The following is a 24007-nucleotide window of genomic DNA, read 5'->3' on the forward strand; positions in this document are numbered from 1 at the left end:
TTTTTAATTATTAATATTATTTTGTATTTATTTATTTATTTATTTATTTATTTTTTATGGTTTAATCGATCTTATATAAACATTAAAAGCAAATCCTCATGCCAACCTCCTCCGGACATCACTTTTGGCTGGTATATTATGGGTAAATACCCACCCCCTAATTGAGAACCACTGCGTTGTCACGAACCAAAATCCTTTGCAGAACCGAAGGAACTTTTGAACAGTTTTAAGTGTGTATTGGCACTAGTCAAATTGGAGACCTTGAGCTATACGTGAAAGATCGACTAAACTGAGAGATCTTGGATCGTCGTAATCTTTAATCGCTATTAATTAGGACTATCCATCACTGTGATGAGTGTGAGATGTGAGTGATCCTATAGTATCGGTGTATGTGTAGAAGCGGAGGGGGGAGAGGTGCGAGTCCAAAGCTCCTCCCTGCTTTTTGTTGAGAGCAGTATAGTGATTCAGTCCCATTGTTTGAGAGAAGCGGATCAAACGCCCCACACAGAGAACCTCTTTTTCTCATGGAAATAAAGTGTCTGCCTCTCATTCATGAATGAGTTTCTCTAATGCAAAGAAGTCGAGCACGCAGGGAGACTACACACACACACACACACATATTACTGAGTGAAGTTAAGAGCACGCGGGACTTGGGACTTGGAGAGCGACTTTGAAAAAGAGGAGCCCTGGACGCGCTCACACGCTAAATGAGGGCATTTATTTAGTGAGATTGATGAGGTTTTGCTGATTTTCACCATGTTTGCCCTTGGACGGTGCGCGCTTGTTTTCGGGCTGCTGTGCCGGTTGCTCCCCGCGGGCGCATCGGTGTGTCCAGCCGGCTGCGAGTGTTCGGAAGCCGCGCTCACGGTCAAATGCGTTTCTAAAGATCTGCGGGAAATACCGACCGGCATACCGAGCTACACCAGAAACCTCTTCATCATCGGAAACCACATCAGTCAGATCGGACCCGAATCTTTCCAGGGGCTGGTTAACGTGACAAATTTATCACTGCCTAACAACAGGTAAAGTCAATGATCTTTTTCATCTTGACCCTTAAAATGCCATTATGTTCACTGTTACTAGAGTTAAGTCATTTTTAATGTAGGCTAGTGGATCTCCATCGAACTGTGTGAGTGTGAACCTTTCTGTCATTTTTGTTTCAAGACTAAATCTAAGTTATGTTTCTGCATTGCAGTAGAAAATGTACTTATAAAGGTACTTATGTCAAAAGAAAAAGCTCAAATAATGTGTGTATTGACCCTAAGATAATCTTAGCTTGTTTTATTATTAAATGAACCAGAATCTATGCATTGTACTGAATTATGTATGAACCAGTAAAACAGTTTAATGAAGAAATTAAATATTAGTCAAGAGTGTGATGTGAACACTCCATTATAATATTGTTTTATTCAGAAAGTTCCCCGAAAAGGGAACTTTCTCCTGTTGGTGTTAGGTCCTTTTTAAATATGTTTATCAATTTATATGCATTTTCATTCAAAAGTAGTGTTGCCATGAAAATAGCCTTAACTGACATGGATTAAAACAAATTATTGACCTTGACAATCAAGGACCCATGAGGAACTTTTAACATTAATGGAACAGCTGCATTACACAAAAGGTCCTTTTATATAGGAAAAAGTATAGATTATTTAAATTTAGATTATTAAAATGTTATGCACAAACACTCAGAAAAAAAGGTATACAAAAGCTGTCACTGGGGCTGTACCTTTCCAAAACTACCTAAAGGGTGCATTTTGGTGCCTTAATGGTACATATTTGCACCTAAAATGTACATATTAGCACAAAAATGTCCATATTAGCACCTAAAACGTACAAATTAGCACCTAAAATGTACATAATAGCACCGAAATGTCCATCTAAAATGTACATAATAGCACCTAAAATGTACATATTTGCACCGAAATGTCCATATTAGCACCTAAAATGTACATATTAGCACCGAAATGTCCATAGTAGCACCTAAAATGTACATATTAGCACCGAAATGTCCATATTAGCAATTAAAATGTACATAATAGCACCTAAAATGTACATATAAGCACCTAAATGTACATAATAGCACATAAAATGCACATAATAGCACCTAAAATGTACATATTTGCACCGAAATGTCCATATTAGCACCTAAAATGTACATATTAGCACCGAAATGTCCATATTAGCACCTAAAATGTACATAGTAGCACCTAAAATGTACATATTAGCACCGAAATGTCCATATCAGCACCTAAAATGTACATAGTAGCACCTAAAATGTACATATTAGCCCCGAAATGTTCATATTAGCACTTAAACGGTACATAATAGCACCTAAAATGTACATATTAGCACCGAAATGTCCATATTAGCAATTAAAATGTACATAATAGCACCTAAAATGTACATATAAGCACCTAAATGTACATAATAGCACATAAAATGCACATAATAGCACATAAAATGTACATATTAGCACCGATATATCCATATTAGCACCTAAAATGTACATAATAGCACCTACAATGTACATATTAACATAAGAGTGTAGAGTAAAATTTTTCATTTTTCTCCATCCAGGATCTCTGAGGTGAAGTCTCACACATTTACTAGTCTGCGTAGCCTCAAATCGCTGGACCTCAGCAACAACCAGCTGGCCATCATCCATCCTGAGGCGTTCACTGTCCAGAGCCGTATGCTGAGGGAGCTCAACCTCAGTCGGGCTCTCTACAACCACTCGTCCGTCATCGATTTGGCCACCTCTCTTCGCTGGAGTACTTTGAGTGACCTGCAGGGGCTGGACCTGTCCAGTAATGGCCTCGTCTACTTGCCCCCCGGCATCTTTTGCCATCTCGTCGGCCTGCAGCGCCTTCAGCTTTCCAACAACTCCATAGTGTCCATACACAACGGCACGTTCACAGGACTGGACCACCTCAAGGAGCTCGATCTTACCCATAATGCCCTCAGAACTTTGCGTGAAGAGGCTTTAAAAGAGATGGACCGGTTGCGTTTTGTCAGGCTCCACTTGGCGGAGAATCCTTACACCTGCACATGTGACATCGAGCCTTTTGCCGCCTGGCTGAACGGCTCACGAGAGCGTGTGGAGGACGTCGAGCGCCTGACCTGTGCGTTCCCCGTCGCATTGCAGAACACGTCTCTATTGACTGTGGGTGAACTGGAATTGGGTTGCCATACGGTCGGAGAGGGTGACAACCTAGCACTGCAGACCTCCTACGTTTTCCTGGGTCTCGTGCTGGGATTCGTTGGTCTCATGTTTCTCTTTGTGCTCTACCTGAACCGCAAAGGTATTAAGAAGCGGATCAACGACATGCGCGACACATGCCGGGAAGTCTGGGAAGGGTATCACTACCGATACGAGATCGATTCAGATCCCAGATTGTCACAATTTTCCACAACAGCTGATGTGTGATTAGGATGAACATTTATACTTGGAAAATGTCGCGAACATGTAGGCATATTTAAGTAGGCACATTTTCTTGTGAAAAGCATGTCTTGTCGAAGCCATTACACCTCCCCCTCGAGTCTGCACAGAGTTGGCTTTTGCTTCTCAATCATCATGGGATGTTTGAGGATTAGTCCACGAAAGGGGCAGAAGCCATAAAGTAACTCTGACCCCCACCACCCCACACCAATCTCCATTGTCCTGTACGGGAATATTGCCCACCTCTACAGAGCTCAAGTGCCTTGTTTATTGGATTTTAAGGGGCTGACCAGCTTCAAAAAGGGACAACTCTTTATATATATATGCAGAGAGAGAGATTTCACTGTAAAAAATAAACCGCAAATTTTTACGGTAAAAAACCGGCAGCTGTGGTTGCCAGAACTTTACCGTTAAAAATACAGTAGGAACGTTAATGGTTTTACAGACTTAACTTAAAATTTACAGTAATAAACCGTAATTTATTTTCTGCTAAAATGTGGATTTACCAACTTATTGATGTATTGATATCTGTTTTAGACCATTGCAATACACTGACAACCAACAATCATCACAGCAGTGATGAGAGTTACATGAGCAATCACAGCTCATCACAAGTGAATACTTATATAAAGCAATACTTATAAAAGTAAAAGTACAATAAAACTATGATATGAAGAACCATAGTTATTTCAACAAAAAAACATAAAATGTGAAGTGTCACACAGGGAATTGTGGGAATGTCAATTTACGGTTTTTCACTGTAAATTATACAATTTGTTCTTTTTCACTTTCAAAAACTGTAAATTTAACGGTATTTTACTGTAAAATTATATCACAGTTATTTACCGTGTATAGTACGGAAACTTTCTGTTTACCAATTAACAGTTTTGCACTGTAGCATTTTTACAGTATTTTACCGTTAAAATCACGGTTATTTTTTACAGTGAATGCAGATGTTTTCTTGCATGGAAGTGTACGCTAGTCTAGTGTCGGACCCTGAGCAACAGAATTAGCAACCTTCTATGGTCCTTTCTGTCCCTCTATCCACAGGGAGTCTGCGAAGAATGTGCCGGATTTTCTCTCCAAAACCATTCCAGCAGGAGGATAACCTCTTCTAAGCTCTAGAAGTAGGATCTTTTGAAGAAAGAGAGCCAGTTTGCAAAAATCTCCGGCTGCGTTTTTTTTTTTTTTTTTTTTTTCAAAAGAGACGTTTTGCTTTGTTTTTATTCCACTCATTTTTATTGTCAGAATGATGAGAACCAGCCCTTATGAGACCCCTCCTCCGTGGAGCCTGTTCGCTCTTTGAAGAGTCAGTCTGGCTCAGTTCCTCGTATGTTCCCCAGCTTTTTCTGTTTAAGGGACTGTTACGGTGATAAGATACAGATGAAGCTGGGGCCGTTGCGCTGAAGGGTCTCCTGCTCTGTTTTTTTGAGTATTGTTACCAAATGTATAAGACTGGAAAGAAATATCTTCGTGTCTGGATAAGCATGTTTGAGTCTCTGAGTGAATCTCACAAAGACTTTTTTTTGGCATTTTTATGACAATTAAGTACATAATAAATAAGTGTGTGTGGTAAATCATGGTAGTATTTGTTCTGAATGGAATTATTGTATTTTATGTCATAATGAAATGAAAATGTATGTAATATATATATCCCTTTGTGAGGTTCACCCAGTTGCCCACTGTGTTTTTTGATTGAGGACCATTATCTATGGTAAAATCATATCTTGATATGAAACTTCACAGAAATCAGGCATTCTTCCATTGTGCTTTCATACTCATGTATTATTCATTATATTCAAATGAACCTTGTAAGGAAAACCGTTTAAATGGGATGCCAAAAGCTAAATGTTGACTCATGAATTTATCAGGTATCAAGTGCAAAAACAAGTCTTCTGTGGATGTGATTGTGAACAAAAAAATGGACGTTCTTCAGGGCAGAGTTTATTTTGCATGCTAAAAAAAAATAAAGGTTTTTACATTTTAAATTATTCTCGCATTGTTGCAGTGTTGGTCAGAAAGTGGAAACTTGACTTACTCTAGGAATGATTTGCAAACTCTCCTCCTTTCACAGTATCTAACAAATTAGCCCCCTCGTTTTGAGTTCCTCATTTGCATATTGCGAAATGAAGTACAAATGCGTTAGCTGTGTTATGCGTTATAATGTTGAGGCTGTAATATTCTCAAATGGTCATGCATGCATCAGAGGTGTTTCATATCTGATAATAACTATGAGCTGGCTTAGTCACGTTTTTACGGCTGCAAAGCTCCACATGCAACACGATATTGGAAACACATGAGTTCAGCATATGTATGATAATCGGCTACAGTATAAAGTTGCATGTAATGCCTCATTGTGGTTCAGAGAAAGGAGAAAGGCTCTGTGTCTCATTTAAAACGTTTAAAAAATTTTAATGAACGTTTGCATTACATCAGCCTTCTACCATATGTAAATCAGAATCAGGGTCATTCACATTGGGAATTCGTACGAATTTTACGAGGTGGCTACAATTCGTACGACCTCACTGGTACGAATTAGTACGAATTTGCTAAATCGTACATATTTTACGAATTAGCCAATTCAAATGAATTTGTATGAATGACCCAGAGCCATGGCTCTGGAATGACCTACCCCTGACCCCGCCCCTAAACATAACCGTCACGTGGGTTTAGACAAATCGTACAAATTTGTACGAGTGAGGTCGTATGAATTAGTACGAATTAGCCACTTTTGAATCACTCGTACGAATTCGTACGAATTGGTCGTGAGATAGGGTAGATCTGGAGCAAAACAAATGCTGCGTCCCAATTCGCAAACTATTCGTCCTAAATAGTATTCGAAAATAGAATTAGTGCGTCCCAAACCATAGTATGTTGAAATGAGTGTTTCAAAGATACCCGGATGGTCTACTGTTTCCGGTCAGAATCCGAAAATCGCTGCACACTCTAACGGCTGATATTACCCACAACCCTTTGCGCGTTGAACGAGGATAGAGAGCCTAAGTCCCGCCCCTCCGCTTCCGGCTCATGGGACCTTATTTCGGAAAAAATATGAATGGTAGTCAATGGCGAGAGACAAATTATCTTTTTATTCCGTCTGAACTGTGACCTCAATTACACAAATGATGTTTTTCAATTTAAAAGATAATTCTGAAAGTCAAAAACGTCGCAGTTTGTCATACAACAGAAGAGTAACATTTAGTTTTAAGTGAAAATCGCTCTATGAACTACATCTCCCAGGAAGCGAAACGAGATCTGCTGCTCGTGTGTGTGCGGTCTGGTACAAAACACTCAGGCAGGACGGCGTAACGTTACGATTATAACGTAAGACTGTAGAAACAATGACAGACAGCCTCAGTAAAGTTAGCTTCATTCATTGGGAGAAAATGTGCGCCTTTGGGGTTTGTAGTCTTTGTAATTACGTATTTTCATAGTCTTATACCTCAACGGTTTTACATCAAACTGCGACTTTCTTTACTTTAAAATGTATCTTTTAAATTGACAAACATCATATGTGTAATTCAGGGCATAATTCAAACCAGATCAAAATATTTGTTGTCTCTCGCCATTGACTACCATTCAATATTTTTCCGAAATAAGGTCCCATAGTGGTTGACCGGAAGGGGCGGGACTTAGGCTCTCTATTCGGTTAGAACTGCAAACACGAGTAAAAAGTGTTAAAAAAAAAAAAACTACAGACACGGAGGACGCGCGAGTCCCGCGGTTATGTTGAGAGGTTTAGATAAAGAGGTTTGAGTGATTAATTAACACTATCTGACTTGACGAAAATTAATTTATTCAATGTTCTCCACATTATATTGCATCTGCAGCCGCATTGTGAACTTTTGTAAGGATACGTTTAGCCATTACTTTTTAAACGCATCATTATATTCAAATGGAAAAACACGAGGAAAGTATACACATGAAAGACCCACGACTGGCAGATTAACATGCTCCGATACGGTAGGAAATCAAATTAGATTGAATGGAGGATTTTAACTGTGACGAGATGATTGACAGGGCAGTTTATGGTGACAGGTTGCAGGCAGCACGCGACAGAGCTGTCCGTTAAAGATGACGTGATAGTATGTCCCAAAGCTTGCCTACTTTTTTGCTACACACTCAAAAGTATGTACTTTTTATTCACAAAAAGAGTACATACTTTTAGGGCACAGTATAAGTAAGCTAATTAGGACGCAGGGAAAGTCTATGAGTTGGCGATTCAGTGAGTTCAATTTTATGCAAACGAAACATTGACCAATGAGTGTGTAGAAAATGCTCATCAGTCAAATAAAGCCTGTACAACGATTTAACCTTTCTGTGTGAAGTCCCCTACATTGAAGTGTTTTATTGCTATCGTGCCTGGTCATGATGTGATGTTAGTATTGCTGATAGTGAGTTTACAAAGCCAACAGCTCCCTGTTCAGAAGACCATGGTGGGCTTGTTAAAAACAAAGAAGAAATTTAGCCAATTAGTTATGAATTTAAAGTTTTCCTAAGGCTCAGAGCCTCCGAACGTTGCTATTTACCTGGCTGGACGGCGCTGTGCCGAAGAACAGTAGTGAAGATTAATCGGCCTCATAGCCTGCAGGCAAGACAAAATATCTCACGGCTCTAAATTTCATCTTGTTTGCGTCTGACTTTCAAGCAAACCAGCGTTTTAAGAACAAGAACAAAGATATCCAATTTCATGCGACCGCTGTGCTGTTTATGAGACACACTTGTTTTATTTTCATCGTTTTATTCTTTCTCTATGGCTGTGGTTTCTGCTATTGAACAGGGAAGCGCCCTCAGGGTGTTGCAGAGAAATGCTGCTCTTTTGCAATTACTCATGTACTTGCAAACTCTAATGCTTTTTGGTTTGGAAACATCCTGGCACCATTAAGAGACATTTAGTGGATTGATATATGGATTCATGAAATTAATCTCACATCTATGAGGGATTGAATACATTAAAGGCAAACCCACAACAGTCATCAGCAGCGATTTAGTGGCAGCTGACTGTCTACAGAGGCCTTTTTCTCCTCAGCTTTCTTTCTTAACCTCAATTCCCGCCTCCAGCTTGTCCTTTCATTTTCACTTCTCTTTTTGTTACTCTTCTTGTCTTCTTTTATTTTCATTAAGATACTGGGACCTGTTTTTATAAGTTTAGTGGCGTTTGCTATCTATTAAACATCAGTTCATATCTCTTCCTGCAGGACTTATTTTGTTGTTGTTGTTTGCCTGATGGATGGTAAAACAGAAAGAAATCCTATAGACTTTTACTGAAGAAAGATTTCAAGTTACGTCTAGAGAGGAGAATATTGATGGGGGGATTGTAGTGGGTTAGTAAGCACCCTTGAGAAATACACTTTAGCATACTTAAAGAGTATTTACTTTAAAAATACTTTACAGATATACTTTAAAGTGCAAACTGAATGCAATGTTTTCAGGCACTGAAATGTTAATTGTTATGTTAACTGCATGTTAATTGCAAATATAGCTGCGAGCAGCGATGGCGGGCCCAAGCCGGTGGCACCGCAACCCCGGTTCCTTTAGTTACCTAAATGCACCCGGGTGGCGGTGCCGAAGGCTTTGGCCCTTTTATGATTAAATGTTAAAACGGCTTGCCATACTCTGTCATTTCAACTAGTCACAATTATGTTACAGATATCTTAAATGATAATACAAACTATCCAAGATGTAATTACGAATAGACAGAAAGACGTTGATGATATCTACAATGTTAATTCCGGACAGGCAAACTTAGCTTTTAAATGTTAAAAGGGCTTGCCATACAGGGACGTAGGCTCAGAGAGAGGCTCACCATATTCAAACCAAAATATCTGACTTCCTCTTGGTCCGAGCTAATGACTATGTATTAGAAAGTTGTCCGGCTTGAGGAGTACAATGTATATACCGATTTTTGTAACTGTAGATAAAACTAACAACCCCACTTTTGTCAAAAGGTGGCGCTATTTAGTCCTTGCACTATGCCCGTTTCTGAAACTTTGCACATGTCTACTGGCTAATAAATGTGATGTATCTGTTGAGTTTCAAGCAATTTCAATTTCAATTTGACTGTTGAAAAGAAGTGCGCCGATTAGATACTCAGGATCGGTATCGGCTCTGACACTGCCATCTTTGACGAGGCTGATTCAAATTCTATATTGTGCATATACTATTCTATGTTAGGCACAAAGGCACAAAAACTTTCTAAAGTACCATAAAGTTTTTGTGTACTGTATTATTAGTGTTCTGAAGCTATGTGATATAGAAATTAATATTTAAGTCATTAAATTCAAGAACACAAACTTTTCCCTCTCTGCGCCTGTCAGTCATTCTCCATTCAGCATTCAAACAGCACGTCACATTCGGTTACAGTCAATGATGAAACGATCTTCAAGATGATTGAATGTTAATCCTATTATACTGGATCTTTAAGATAAAGGTCTAAAGGTCTATATTTTCGAATGAAGAAACTTTTTCTTGCTGGACTTTATTGCTGTAACTTAATCGTATTACTTTCTACCGGGTGTCGGACGCTGTCGGTTAGATCACAACACTAGAGTCAGAGCACTATAATTGTTCTTCACGCACACAGTAACTGAAATTTAAAACCTTTAAAAGAAAAGGCTCAATAAACTATTGCATAGATAGATAATGTATAATACACTGTTCATAAATATGTATTTCCTTTGTGCTTTGAACTTTTCAATACGGACTCACTGCGCTGTAACTTCATGTGGCTTCAAGCACATCATTCTCCGCTCGGGATGCACATAAGTGCTTTGTGCTGCACCGTATTAGAGCCGTAATATCATAATGCAGTGACGTAATGACAGATTATTAATTGCCTTTCAATTATATGTTGCTGCGTCATTAAACATCTGTCCTATGCATTTCAAACATGTATAGCAGCCATGGCTATATGTTTTTATGATTTTTGTTATCTTGTTTTTCATGAATGTATTTTTCAAAAATAAGAGCAATGTGTATTATCTATTATTAATATGGTTTATAATAGCATTTTTGTCATAGATTATGACAAAGTAATCATATGATCCACCAGCGAGGAACCAGCAGAACAGAGTGAACATTCTTTCTGTTTAGTTCAATCCTACTTAATAGGAATTTATTTAAAATGCTCGCTCTACTCCACACCATTAATGTCTTGTGCGGACATCCGTATTTCGACTTTCGGTTGTAAGTAAGCGATTTAAAAGCTCCCAAGTCCCAGCGGAGTCACACGTTGATTAACCGGTGGGAATATACACAATAGGCCTACCTGATATTGAACACAAGAGGGCAGTATAGCACTACGTATGACTCAGATTATTATTTTTTTATGAATTTTACTACAATTCTGGCTGTTTTTGAATGTAAACATAATTCTTAAATGAAAAAAAGGAAAAATTGGGGAAGTTATAATATTTGTATAATTTAATTTAGAAACAAATGATGTATAATTACATTTTTAGAAGATATGAGGCTTTTAGTGTTTACTTTTTTGACATTACTTTAATATTTTGCCATAGTTGCACATGTCTACTGGCTAATAAATGTGATGTATCTGTTGAGTTTCAAGCAATTTCAAGCATGCTAAGAGTCCCAAAAGCATCAAAAAAGAATGTTAAAGTTTGATTCGTTGCCACGGCAACAGTATCAAAGATATCAAAAATTCTTTCACAGGTCTGCATCTGCCGTGTATTTACATTATACAGATGAAGTTTGAAGCAAATCGGTTAAAAATAAGAGAGTGGTTTCAAAGCATTTTGAAAGTGACACACTTCCTGCTGCCAGTTGGTGGCGCTATAACTTTGACTCACAATAGTCACATCCATGTGATCGGTCTCTTACAGCGAAAACACTGCTGAAGTTTCATCAAGATCAGTTAATGTATGCTGAAGTTATAACACACATCCTGTTTCATGTTTCTCGCCATAATTTCGTTTCCTCGCCACGGCCAAACCGTTCGAGATATAAAAAATCCATTGGCACCTTTTCATCCTTAATGTCTTGACTTCACGCTGATCGAGTTTTGTCGAATTTGGTTCAGTGCTCTAGGAGCAATACTTGAAATTCCATTGCATGTGTTTTAAACACAACCCTAAATAGCCGTCTTCCTGTTGGGCTGGGGTAAAAAGTAAGAGTGTGAAGTAGGCTATATATGAAACGATGAGATCTATATGTGTACCGAGTTTCATATTATTACATGCAAGTGTGTTTGAGTTATGGACCAAATTTTCAGACCAAGTTTATTGACCAAGTTAATCTGATTAATAAACTAATTATATAAAACTATTGTCAATGCACTACAATTAAACTAGTTATATGCCTTTACTTATAAAAAATAAAAATAAAAACTTATTTAAAAAATACCAGGCTTGAGAAATGTATTTTCTTTATGCAGGTCATACACACAGCAGTGAAATGGTTAAGCCCCCTCCCCCTGCACACTCACACACACACACAGACAGCCAAAGACAGAGACACAGAGACATATAGGCTCAGAGTGACCATATTCAAACAAAAATATCTGAGTTTCTGTGGGTCCTAGCTAATAAGTGTAAATTAGAAAGTTGTCCGACTCGAGGAGTACAATATACATACCAATTTTTGTAACTCTAGTTAAAACTAACAACCCCACTTTTGTCAAAAGGTGGCGCTACTGAGCCCTCACCACGCCCGTTTCTGAAACTTTTCACATGTCTACTGGCTAATAAATGTGATGTGTCTGTCGAGTTTCATGCATTTTGAAGCATGCTAAGGGTCTCAAAAGCATCCTAAAAGCATCCTAAAAGAAGGGTAAAGTTTGATGCGTCGCCACGGCAACAGTTTCAAAGATATCAAGAATCCATTCACAGGTCTACATCTGCCGTATGTTTACATTATACATATGAAGTTTGAAGCAAATCGGGAAAAAATAAAAGGGTGATATCAAAGCATTTTGAAAGTGACACACTTCCTGCTGCCAGTTGGTGGCGCTATAACTTTGACTCACAATAGTCAAATCCATGTGATCGTCCTCTTACAGCAAACAGACTGCTGAAGTTTCATCAAGATCAGTTAATGTATGCTGAGGTTATAACACACTTCCTGTTTCACGTTTCTCGCCATGATTTCGTTTCCTCGCCACGGACAAACCGTTCGAGATATCAAAAATCCCCTCGCAAACTTTCATCCTCAATGTCTTGACTTCATGCTGACCGAGTTTCGTCGAATGTGGATCAAAGCTCTAGGAGGAGTATTTCAAATACCATTGCGAGCGTTTTACAAACAAACCTCAATAGCCGACTTCCTGTTGGGCTGGGGTAAAAAGTAAGAGCGCGAGGTATAGATGAAACGATGAGATCAACATTTGTACCGAGTTTCATATTATTACATGCAAGCGTGTTTGAGTTATGGACCGAGTGTTTGGACCCCGTTCCAGGGGGCGCTGACGAGCCCCCCTGCCACGCCCGGGTACCAGCTTCAGCCCGGCTCTGATGGCCGCGGGTTCTGACCCGTGTGCAAAGTTTCAAGAGTTTTCGAGCACGTTAAGGGCCCCAAAAGTGCCCAAAAGGTAGTAAAATAATAATAATTATAATAATAATAGTAAAGAAAAATAATCCCAAGGAAAACAATAGGGCCTTCGCCCTTTCAGGGCTTGGGCCCTAATAATCCTTAGGAAAACAATAGGGCCTTCGCCCTTTCAGGGCTTGGGCCCTAAAAATACCAGGCTTGAGAAATGTATTTTCTTTATGCAGGTCATACACACAGCAGTGAAATGGTTAAGCCCCCTCCCCCTGCACACACACACAGACAGCCAGCCAGCCAGCCAGCCAAAGACACAGAGACACAGAGACATGTAGGCTCAAAGTGGCCATATTCAAACAAAAATATCTGACTTTCCGTGGGTCCTAGCTAATAAGTGTCAATTAGAAAGTTGTCCGGCTCGAGGAGTACAATATACATACCAATTTTTGTAACTCTAGTTAAAACTAACCACCCCACTTTTGTCAAAAGGTGGCGCTACTGAGCCCTCACCACGCCCGTTTCTGCAACTTTGCACATGTCTACTGGCTAATAAATGTGATGTGTCTGTCGAGTTTCATGCAATTTGAAGCATGCTAAGGGTCTCAAAAGCATCCTAAAAGCATCCTAAAAGAAGGGTAAAGTTTGATGCATCGCCACGGCAACAGTTTCAAAGATATCAAGAATCCATTCACAGGTCTTCATCTGCCGTATGTTTACATTATACAGATGAAGTTTGAAGCAAATCGGGTAAAAATAAAAGGGTGATATCTAAGCATTTTGAAAGTGACACACTTCCTGCTGCCAGTTGGTGGCGCTATAACTTTGACTCACAATAGTCACATCCATGTGATCGTCCTCTTACAGCGAACAAACTGCTGAAGTTTCATCAAGATCAGTTAATGTATGCTGAAGTTATAACACACTTCCTGTTTCACGTTTCTCGCCATGATTTCGTTTCCTCGCCACGGACAAACCGTTCGAGATATAAAAAATCCCCTCGCAAACTTTCATCCTCAATGTCTTGACTTCACGCTGACCGAGTTTCGTCGAATTTGGATCAAAGCTCTAGGAGGAGTATTTGACATTCCATTGCGATCGTTTTACAAACAAACCTCAATAGCCGACTTCCTGTTGGGCTGGGGTAAAAAGTAAGAGCGCGAGGTATAGATGAAACGATGAGATCAACATGTGTACCGAGTTTCATATTATTACATACAAGCGTGTTTGAGTTATGGACCAAGTGTTCGGACCCCGTTCCAGGGGGCGCTGACGAGCCGCCCTGCCACGCCCGGGTACCAGCTTCAGCCCGGCTCTGATGGCCGCGGGTTCTGACCCGTGTGCAAAGTTTCAAGAGTTTTCGAGCACGTTAAGGGCCCCAAAAGTGCCCAAAAGGTAGTAAAATAATAATAAATATAGCTGCGAGCAGCGATGGCGGGCCCAAGCCGGTGGCACCGCAACCCCGGTTCCTTTAGTTACCTAAATGCACCCGGGTGGCGGTGCCGAAGGCTTTGGCCCTTTTATGATTAAATGTTAAAACGGCTTGCCATACTCTGTCATTTCGACTAGTCACAATTATGTTACAGATATCTTAAATGATAATACAAACTATCCAAAATGTAATTACGAATAGACAGAATGACGTTGTTGATATCTACAATGTTAATTCCGGACAGGCAAACTTAGCTTTTAAATGTTAAAAGGGCTTGCCATACAGGGACGTAGGCTCAGAGAGAGGCTCACCATATTCAAACCAAAATATCTGACTTCCTCTTGGTCCGAGCTAATGACTATGTATTAGAAAGTTGTCCGGCTTGAGGAGTACAATGTATATAGCGATTTTTGTAACTGTAGATAAAACTAACAACCCCACTTTTGTCAAAAGGTGGCGCTATTTAGTCCTTGCACTATGCCCGTTTCTGAAACTTTGCACATGTCTACTGGCTAATAAATGTGATGTATCTGTTGAGTTTCATGCAATTTCAATTTCAATTTCAATTTGACTGTTGAAAAGAAGTGCGCCGATTAGATACTCAGGATCGGTATCGGCTCTGACACTGCCATCTTTGACGAGGCTGATTCAAATTCTATATTGTGCATATATACTATTCTATGTTAGGCACAAAGGCACAAAAACTTTCTAAAGTACCATAAAGTTTTTGTGTACTGTATTATTAGTGTTCTGAAGCTATTATGTGATATAGAAATTAATATTTAAGTCATTAAATTCAAGAACACAAACTTTTCCCTCTCTGCGCCTGTCAGTCATTCACCATTCAGCATTCAAACAGCACGTCACATTCGGTTACAGTCAATGATGAAACGATCTTCAAGATGATTGAATGTTAATCCTATTATACTGGATCTTTAAGATAAAGGTCTAAAGGTCTATATTTTCGAATGAAGAAACTTTTTCTTGCTGGACTTTATTGCTGTAACTTAACCGTGTTACTTTCTACCGGGTGTCGGACGCTGTCGGTTAGATCACAACACTAGAGTCAGAGCACTATAATTGTTCTTCACGCACACAGTAACTGAAATTTAAAACCTTTAAAAGAAAAGGCTCAATAAACTATTGCATAGATAGATAATGTATAATACACTGTTCATAAATATGTATTTCCTTTGTGCTTTGAACTTTTCAATACGGACTCACTGTGCTGTAACTTCATGTGGCTTCAAGCACATCATTCTCCGCTCGGGATGCACATAAGTGCTTTGTGCTGCACCGTATTGGAGCCGTAATATCATAATGCAGTGATGTAATGACAGATTATTAATTGCCTTTCAATTATATGTTGCTGCGTCATTAAACATCTGTCCTATGCATTTCAAACATTTATAGCATCCATGGCTATATTTTTTTATGATTTTTGTTATCTTGTTTTTCATGAATGTATTTTTCAAAAATAAGAGCAATGTGTATTATCTATTATTAATATGGTTTATAATAGCATTTTTGTCATAGATTATGACAAAGTAATCATATGATCCACCAGCGAGGAACCAGCAGAACAGAGTGAACATTCATTCTGTTTAGTTCAATCCTACTTAATAGGAATTTATTTAAAATGCTCGCTCTACTCCACACCATTAATGTCTTGTGCGGACATCCGTATTTCGACTTTCGGTTTTAAGTAAGCGATTTAAAAGCTCCCAAGTCCCAGCGGAGTCACACGTTGATTAACCGGTGGGAATATACACAATAGGCCTACCTGATATTGAACACAAGAGGGCAGTATAGCACTACGTATGACTCAGATTATTATTTTTTTATGAATTTTACAACAATTCTGGCTGTTTTTGAACGTAAACATAATTCTTAAATGAAAAAAAGGAAAAATTGGGGAAGTTATAATATTTGTATAATTTAATTTAGAAACAAATGATGTATAATTACATTTTTAGAAGATTTGAGGCTTTTAGTGTTTACTTTTTTGACATTACTTTAATCTTTTGCCATAGTTGCACATGTCTACTGGCTAATAAATGTGATGTATCTGTTGAGTTTCAAGCAATTTCAAGCATGCTAAGAGTCCCAAAAGCATCAAAAAAGAATGTTAAAGTTTGATTCGTTGCCACGGCAACAGTATCAAAGATATCAAAAATTCATTCACAGGTCTACATCTGCCGTATGTTTACATTATACAGATGAAGTTTGAAGCAAATCGGTTAAAAATAAGAGAGTGGTTTCAAAGCATTTTGAAAGTGACACACTTCCTGCTGCCAGTTGGTGGCGCTATAATTTTGACTCACAATAGTCACATCCATGTGATCGGTCTCTTACAGCGAAAACACTGCTGAAGTTTCATCAAGATCAGTTAATGTATGCTGAAGTTATAACACACATCCTGTTTCATGTTTTTCGCCATAATTTCGTTTCCTCGCCACGGCCAAACCGTTCGAGATATAAAAAATCCCTTGGCACCTTTTCATCCTTAATGTCTTGACTTCACGCTGATCGAGTTTTGTCGAATTTGGTTCAGTGCTCTAGGAGCAATACTTTAAATTCCATTGCATGTGTTTTAAACACAACCCTAAATAGCCGACTTCCTGTTGGGCTGGGGTAAAAAGTAAGAGTGTGAAGTAGGCTATATATGAAACGATGAGATCTATATGTGTACCAAGTTTCATATTATTACATGCAAGTGTGTTTGATTTATGGACCAAATTTTCAGACCAAGTTTATTGACCAAGTTAATCTGATTAATAAACTAATTATATAAAACTATTGTCAATGCACTACAATTAAACTAGTTATATGTCTTTACTTATAAAAAATAAAAATAAAAACTTATTTAAAAAATACCAGGCTTGAGAAATGTATTTTCTTTATGCAGGCCATACACACAGCAGTGAAATGGTTAAGCCCCCTCCCCCTGCACACTCACACACACAGAGACAGGCAAAGACAGAGATGTAGGCTCAGATTAAGCAAGACCACATTCAAACAAACACATCTGACTTTCTGTGGGTCCTAGCTAATAAGTTTAAATTAGAAAGTTGTCCGGCTCGAGGAGTACAATATACATACCAATTTTTGTAACTCTAGTTAAAACTAACAACCCCACTTTTGTCAAAAGGTGGCGCTACTGAGCCCTCACCACGCCCGTTTCTGAAACTTTGCACATGTCTACTGGCTAATAAATGTGATGTGTCTGTCGAGTTTCATGCATTTTGAAGCATGCTAAGGGTCTCAAAAGCATCCTAAAAGCATCCTAAAAGAAGGGTAAAGTTTGATGCGTCGCCACGGCAACAGTTTAAAAGATATCAAGAATCCATTCACAGGTCTACATCTGCCGTATGTTTACATTATACATATGAAGTTTGAAGCAAATCGGGTAAAAATAAAAGGGTGATATCAAAGCATTTTGAAAGTGACACACTTCCTGCTGCCAGTTGGTGGCGCTATAACTTTGACTCACAATAGTCACATCCATGTGATCGTCCTCTTACAGCAAACACACTGCTGAAGTTTCATCAAGATCAGTTAAGGTATGCTGAACTTATAACACACTTCCTGTTTCACGTTTCTCGCCATGATTTCGTTTCCTCGCCACGGACAAACCGTTCGAGATATAAAAAATCCCCTCGCAAACTTTCATCCTCAATGTCTTGACTTCACGCTGACCGAGTTTCGTCGAATTTGGATCAAAGCTCTAGGAGGAGTATTTGACATTCCATTGCGAGCGTTTTACAAACAAACCTCAATAGCCGACTTCCTGTTGGGCTGGGGTAAAAAGTAAGAGTGTGAGGTATAGATGAAACGATGAGATCAACATGTGTACCGAGTTTCATATTATTACATGCAAGCGTGTTTGAGTTATGGACCAAGTGTTCGGACCCCGTTCCAGGTGGCGCTGACGAGCCGCCCTACCACGCCCGGGTACCAGCTTCAGCCCGGCTCTGATGGCCGCGGGTTCTGACCCGTGTGCAAAGTTTCAAGAGTTTTCGAGCACGTTAAGGGCCCCAAAAGTGCCCAAAAGGTAGTAAAATAATAATTATTATAATAATAATAGTGAAGAAAAATAATCCCAAGGAAAACAATAGGGCCTTCGCCCTTTCAGGGCTTGGGCCCTAATTATAATAATAATAGTAAAGAAAAATAATCCCAAGGAAAACAATAGGGCCTTCGCCCTTTCAGGGCTTGGGCCCTAATAAAAGACTCCTGAGAAACTGAGCGTGAGATCGTGAAGCCCCGCCCCCTGTGCCGGCGGCAGCAGCTCATTTGCATTTAAAGGGCACACACTCAAACAGCGCGTTTTTCTGAGCCCCAAAAAATGACAATTTAAACATGCTGTAAAAATGATCTGTTGGGTATTTTAAGCTAACTTCACATTCTGGGGACATCAGAGACTTATTTTACATCTTGTGAAAAGGGGCATAATACGGGACCTTAAGAAAAAAATAGGTATCTCCAAAATTTGATATTACTTACTGATTAGTTCCTATATTAGTTTCTACTCATTAGTCCTGCATTACATAGTTACTTATTAATGGCGGACCATTATTCTAAAGTGTGACCTAAAACTGTACTACTGATTCCATGGGGCCTTTATTTCATTCTTTATTTTATACTAAATATAATTCAGTTTCTATTGTGATTATTGTGTCGATTGAAATCATGAGTAATGCTTGCAAGCATAAATTACCATGACAGGTTTGCAAAAGCCTGCCTTCTTAATGGCCCCTCACACAAAACAATAATGAAGAACTGGGTTTTAAATTAAAAGCAAATGCATGTTGAACCCAGTGACCTTGCATTCAACAATAGGATATTATCTCTGACATCCCAAACAACAAAAGAGCCATCAAACATGAAAAGCTCTCTGATCTCTGAATGCATCCATACTGCATTCCCTTAATGTAGTAAAGTCAGAAATTATATCATCCCATGGGTTTTCCCTTCCCTCTGGCCAGCTGTGGGTGCTGTTATGTGGGTTTGTTTCTTGTGTTGGTGAGTCCTATACCAGAAGGACTTGGCAAACTTCTCGTTGTTTAGTTCTGTGGGAATAAAGTGCCATTGGAGCGGTTATGACATTGCATATATACCGGTATGTGAGTAACAGTGGATGATACTTTTATCACCATGTCAGGAGTTGAAGCAGTGTCCAGACTATTGTATATTTTGAGTCAAAATCACATTTATTTACAATCATATTACAATCTGTACAGAACTATCCTAAGTGTGCATCCATGGGGAAAGAATTAAAGGGGTGGTTTACTGCTTTTTTTGTTTGCATGATTGTGTTTATGGGGTGCGATATAACATGTATTCGTGGTTTTTCGTTTTTAAAAAGTCTTATTTTTCATAAACTTCACCTTTATTGTCAGCCGCGCTCTGTCCTCGAATGAGCGGTTGACTTCCTGAGTCTAGAAACCACTCCCTCAGAAACAGGCAGCAGGTAGGTCCTAATATTTACATTTCAGGTGCTAATATGTAGATTTCAGGTGCTAATATGTACATTTTAATAAGTACATTTTAGGTGCTAAGAAGTACATTTTAGGTGCTAATAAGTACATTCTATGCGTTAATATGTACATTTTAGGTGCTAATATGTACATTTTAGGTGCTAATATGTCCATTTCAGAAGCTAATATTTACATTTTAGGTCCTAATATGTACATTTTAGGTCCTAATATTTACATTTTAGGTGGAAATATGTACATTTTAGGTGCTAATATGTACATTTTATGTGGAAATTTGTACATTTTAGGTGCTAATATACATTTCAGGTGCTAATATGTAGATTTCAGGTGCTAAATGTACATTTTAGGTGCTAATATACATTTGAGGTGCTGATATGTACATTTTAGGTGCTAATATGTACCACTAAGGTACCAATATGCAGCCTTTGGGTACAAAAGTGTAGTTTTTGAAAAGGTACAGCCCCAGTGACAGCTTTTGTACCTTTTTTTCTGAGAGTGCAACGTTGTATAATCAGAATACATGGTTTCTTTTGAATGTCCATTGATGATAAAACCAAATTTTCATATTTAATACTGTGAGCGAAACCTGCAAAACAGATGAATGTCTCAAACAGAGAATCCAATTTACTAACCTCGTTTAATCAGTCTCACTTGACCATTTAAGAGAACACAGGAGACCATTTCCTAACAATCCGAGTTAAAGATTTTCTGGAACAATATTGCTTCCGTCGTACAGGGAGCGCTAGTCAAACGGAAAGCGATTGGTAATGATTTTTGACGGAAGATCACGATGAGAGGTGGGCGGATCTTTCTTTAGTTAATCTGACCTTTTGTTCCCGCTGAGGATTAAGCCCATTATGACTCAAGTTATTGTTATTACGTACATTATTCAAGATGACCAGATGCCTGAGCAGGAGGGGGGTTTTAAGTGCCAAGCCAGGGATGGCTGTATGTGATTGGCTGGTGTGTGGAGAACGTTCTAGAGGTCAGAGGGCAGATACTTCCAAAGGGAAGACACCATCTGGCCCACTGCTGACTCATGGCGGACTCGGATTTTGATTTTACTGTTCCCTCCTGTCAATGAGAGACATGATATTAACTAAGATCAATAAATTGTAACAGCATACCAGTGGATCATCTCAGACTTAATATAATATAAAAGTATGAGCATCAATGTGTTCTGTATATTAATGGCAATTTTAATAAGCTTTAGATATTCTAGCTACTAGACAATCTACTTTTTTTATTTGAACAATTATGAAACTATTCATCCTGCAATTTGTAATACTTGACATCTTGCAGAGAAGAGGGTTGACATTACTGTGATTGGCTAAACTGAGTAGTGCAGGTTGTCCGGATACTAACGCCCATTACTTTTACAGGTGAAAGTTCCTGCCAAATGTACATGGTGTTGATACTGCAGTATCAGTTTAATATCAGTCTCTTACAAAACATTTCTCAATTCTGAAAACATTGCCTATTAACTCAGTTCTGGAGGGCCCTCATTGTGTTACAACCAACCTTAGTGTGAATTGTAACATTTTACTCAACATGTTTGAAACTAAACCACTAATATTCTGTTTGTTACATTTAATAGCTGACACTTGTTACTAATTGGAATGACATTTTGAATGGACTGGCTTAAAATAACTAATAAAAAATGTTACAACCATACCCAGTCTCCAAACAAGAGTTACAGTGAGAATCTCCAAAGTGAATGATGAGAAATACAATAAAAATTCTTGTAGCCCTCAAACCGTCTTCACTTTATAGCCCTTAATCCTGTAATTGTGGACAAATGTGGGCACAGAGGACTTTTTATTTATTATAAATGTTATATCACTGTCTTCCATAAAGTTTTGTCTATCCATTTATGGTGTTTTTTTTGTTTTTTTTTTAATTTGTTTACTTCAAAAAGTACCATATTTTCTATGTAAATGATGCTTATTTTTATGTTTTATTTTTTTTAACTATATTAAAATAGCATTCCAATAAGTTCTCAGAGCTAAAACCTAAAAATGAAGTGACTTTGCCGTCACCTGGTGTCTTATTTTGGCTTATTTTACAATGCTCTAAATTACAGTTTTTCCCATTCATTTCTATGGGTGCCCATTTTTGAACCTAATACAAGATTACGGAGTTTTTTTTTTCACCCACTTAACATTGTAGAATTGAGTCAAAAAAAAAAAATGTGTGTGTTCTGGAGGCAAACTTAGGAAACCGCTCAGATCAAGGGAAGTATTTTTTTAAAAATAAATCAAAACTATTTTGTCCAGAATACGGTTTTGGGGTTAAAAAAACCTGGACACATATTTGATAATGAAATGGAAAAAAAAGTTTAATACGATTTGTTAGGTTGACATATGACCTAAACATGTTTTAGTAAGATTAATTTAAAGATTAAAGATTAAATTGTCTAAAATTCAGATCTGTATAGTGGTGGTGGTGCAGAATGTAAGATGGGAAATACAATATCTAGTCCAAGTTTTATAATAAGAAAGAATCCTTCATTGTCCGATGATGAATAGATTCACACTACACCTCACAATGGGACGTTCTCTCCTGTGTGTCACTGCTTGCTAAGGAGAATCTGCTGACGATGAAACTTGCAAAGTGTGGCTAGCCATTACTGGAGCTTATTTTCAAAGACGTCCTCATAAGTGCCAGATAAAACAAAGGATTCAGAGCACGACAGAGTGTGTTTTCCTGGATACATGTTTTCTGATTAATGAGGCTCGTTGCAGTTGAAAAAAAAATCATTTCTATTCATTGTTTCCATACCGAGTCACTTTATTTGTCACTATAATGATTTCTGATGATGCTAGCAAGAAAAAAAGTCCTTTTTCATTTGTTTCTAAACAGATCTTTACAGGAAACAGACATTATTTCATCGATTATTTTCTACAGAAAGCAGAAAGTGTCATATACGAACAGTCACCAAGTTATTTTCATACATTTTATCGCAACCTTGACTCTTAATCACAGCTCCATGTAAAGGTCACACAGTTGCATCACTATCAATAATGGCAGGTGAAGAGCTGGTATTCTGTTAATAGAGGAACTTACTCAGTTCCAGCATTCCCTCTTCACCGCTGGTTGGAGGAATAAATGAGGGACAATGTAAAGGATAAAATGACATGCCAAGGAAAAGTAGGACGGTTTGACAGATCTCCTCACCTCTTAACGGACCTGGTATCAGGAGACAAATGCTTCTCCTTCCTGCTGACTGCATGAATGACAGTAATGATCCCTATCTATCAAATATGCACTGGTGGGAATGGGAAACTGTCAGAGTGGTTTGTGTATGCGTGTGGGTGTGAGGGAAGGTTTTTACGTCATAAAAAGCAGGAACACTTAAATCCTTATTTCTCCCATGCATCTCAGGGGAAAATAAGGGAATAAACCATTCACAAAAATATGACTGGGTTTCTAAAGATACAAAGCTGAATGCAAATGGGTGAAGTGTCCCTTTAAGGTATGAAACCTCATGTCAGTAAAGCTCCCTCTCCGAAAGCACTCGCTTTATAATATAGCGGATGTGGAGCAAAATGAATATTTTGCAATCTGAACTTTAACACAAAATGCTATAGTTGTCCATATAAATATGATGCATGATATCAACTCTCCTTTTTCTACCAAGTTCAGCACATGGAAAAGGTAAGGCAAGGGATTGTGTTTTATTGATGTGAGCTCAGTGATGAAAATCTAAAAAACTGACATGGAAATTCACTGATCAGATATAAATGGTCAGCAATTTCCTTCAGATCTAACGCTTAAACATGATTGCCATTGGTATAGCCTAACATCTTTAGCTCAATTTAGCTGTGTAATAAAATAAATAATATTTTGTTGAAAATGTTTTATTTTAACCATATATTACCTGTCAAAACATTTTGAAATTAGTTATTATTATTATTATTATTATTATTATATTCTTTTAATTGGCAGGCAGGGATATCATTCATATCAGAGAATGTCTAATTGAAGAGAATTGGCACTGGCTGCAGTAACGCGTCTCTGTCCATGCGGGGGCGCTCGCGGTCGAGTGCAGAATGAATGGGAGTCAATAGGGTTTCACCCACAGAAATCCACTTTTCTCAGGATATAATTTTTTGTCAAGTAATTTGAAAGTTGCGTTCAAAA

General features: G+C 38.3%; 1 protein-coding gene across 1 annotated transcript; it reads left to right on the top strand.

Annotated features, from left to right (window-relative positions):
- Window positions 1-195: 195 nt before the first annotated feature.
- tpbg1b (trophoblast glycoprotein 1b) lies at window positions 196-5427 on the top strand. The gene is made up of 2 exons (XM_039680612.2): window positions 196-1022; window positions 2578-5427. Exons 1-2 carry the CDS (start codon window positions 757-759, stop codon window positions 3425-3427), a joined length of 1116 nt encoding a protein of 371 aa, XP_039536546.2. The 5' UTR covers window positions 196-756; the 3' UTR covers window positions 3428-5427.
- Window positions 5428-24007: the final 18580 nt, after the last annotated feature.

The sequence above is a fragment of the Pimephales promelas genome, chromosome 18, assembly GCF_988280905.1.
Source record: "Pimephales promelas chromosome 18, fPimPro1.hap1.1, whole genome shotgun sequence".
In the NCBI taxonomy this organism is placed as follows: Eukaryota; Metazoa; Chordata; class Actinopteri; order Cypriniformes; family Leuciscidae; genus Pimephales; species Pimephales promelas.

Coding starts and splice junctions, on each gene's coding strand:
- tpbg1b (XM_039680612.2), top strand. CDS start 757: ATGTTTGCCCTTGGACGGTGCGCGCTTGTTTTCGGGCTGCTGTGCCGG. Junction 1,023..2,577: donor TTATCACTGCCTAACAACAG/GTAAAGTCAATG, acceptor TTCTCCATCCAG/GATCTCTGAGGTGAAGTCTC.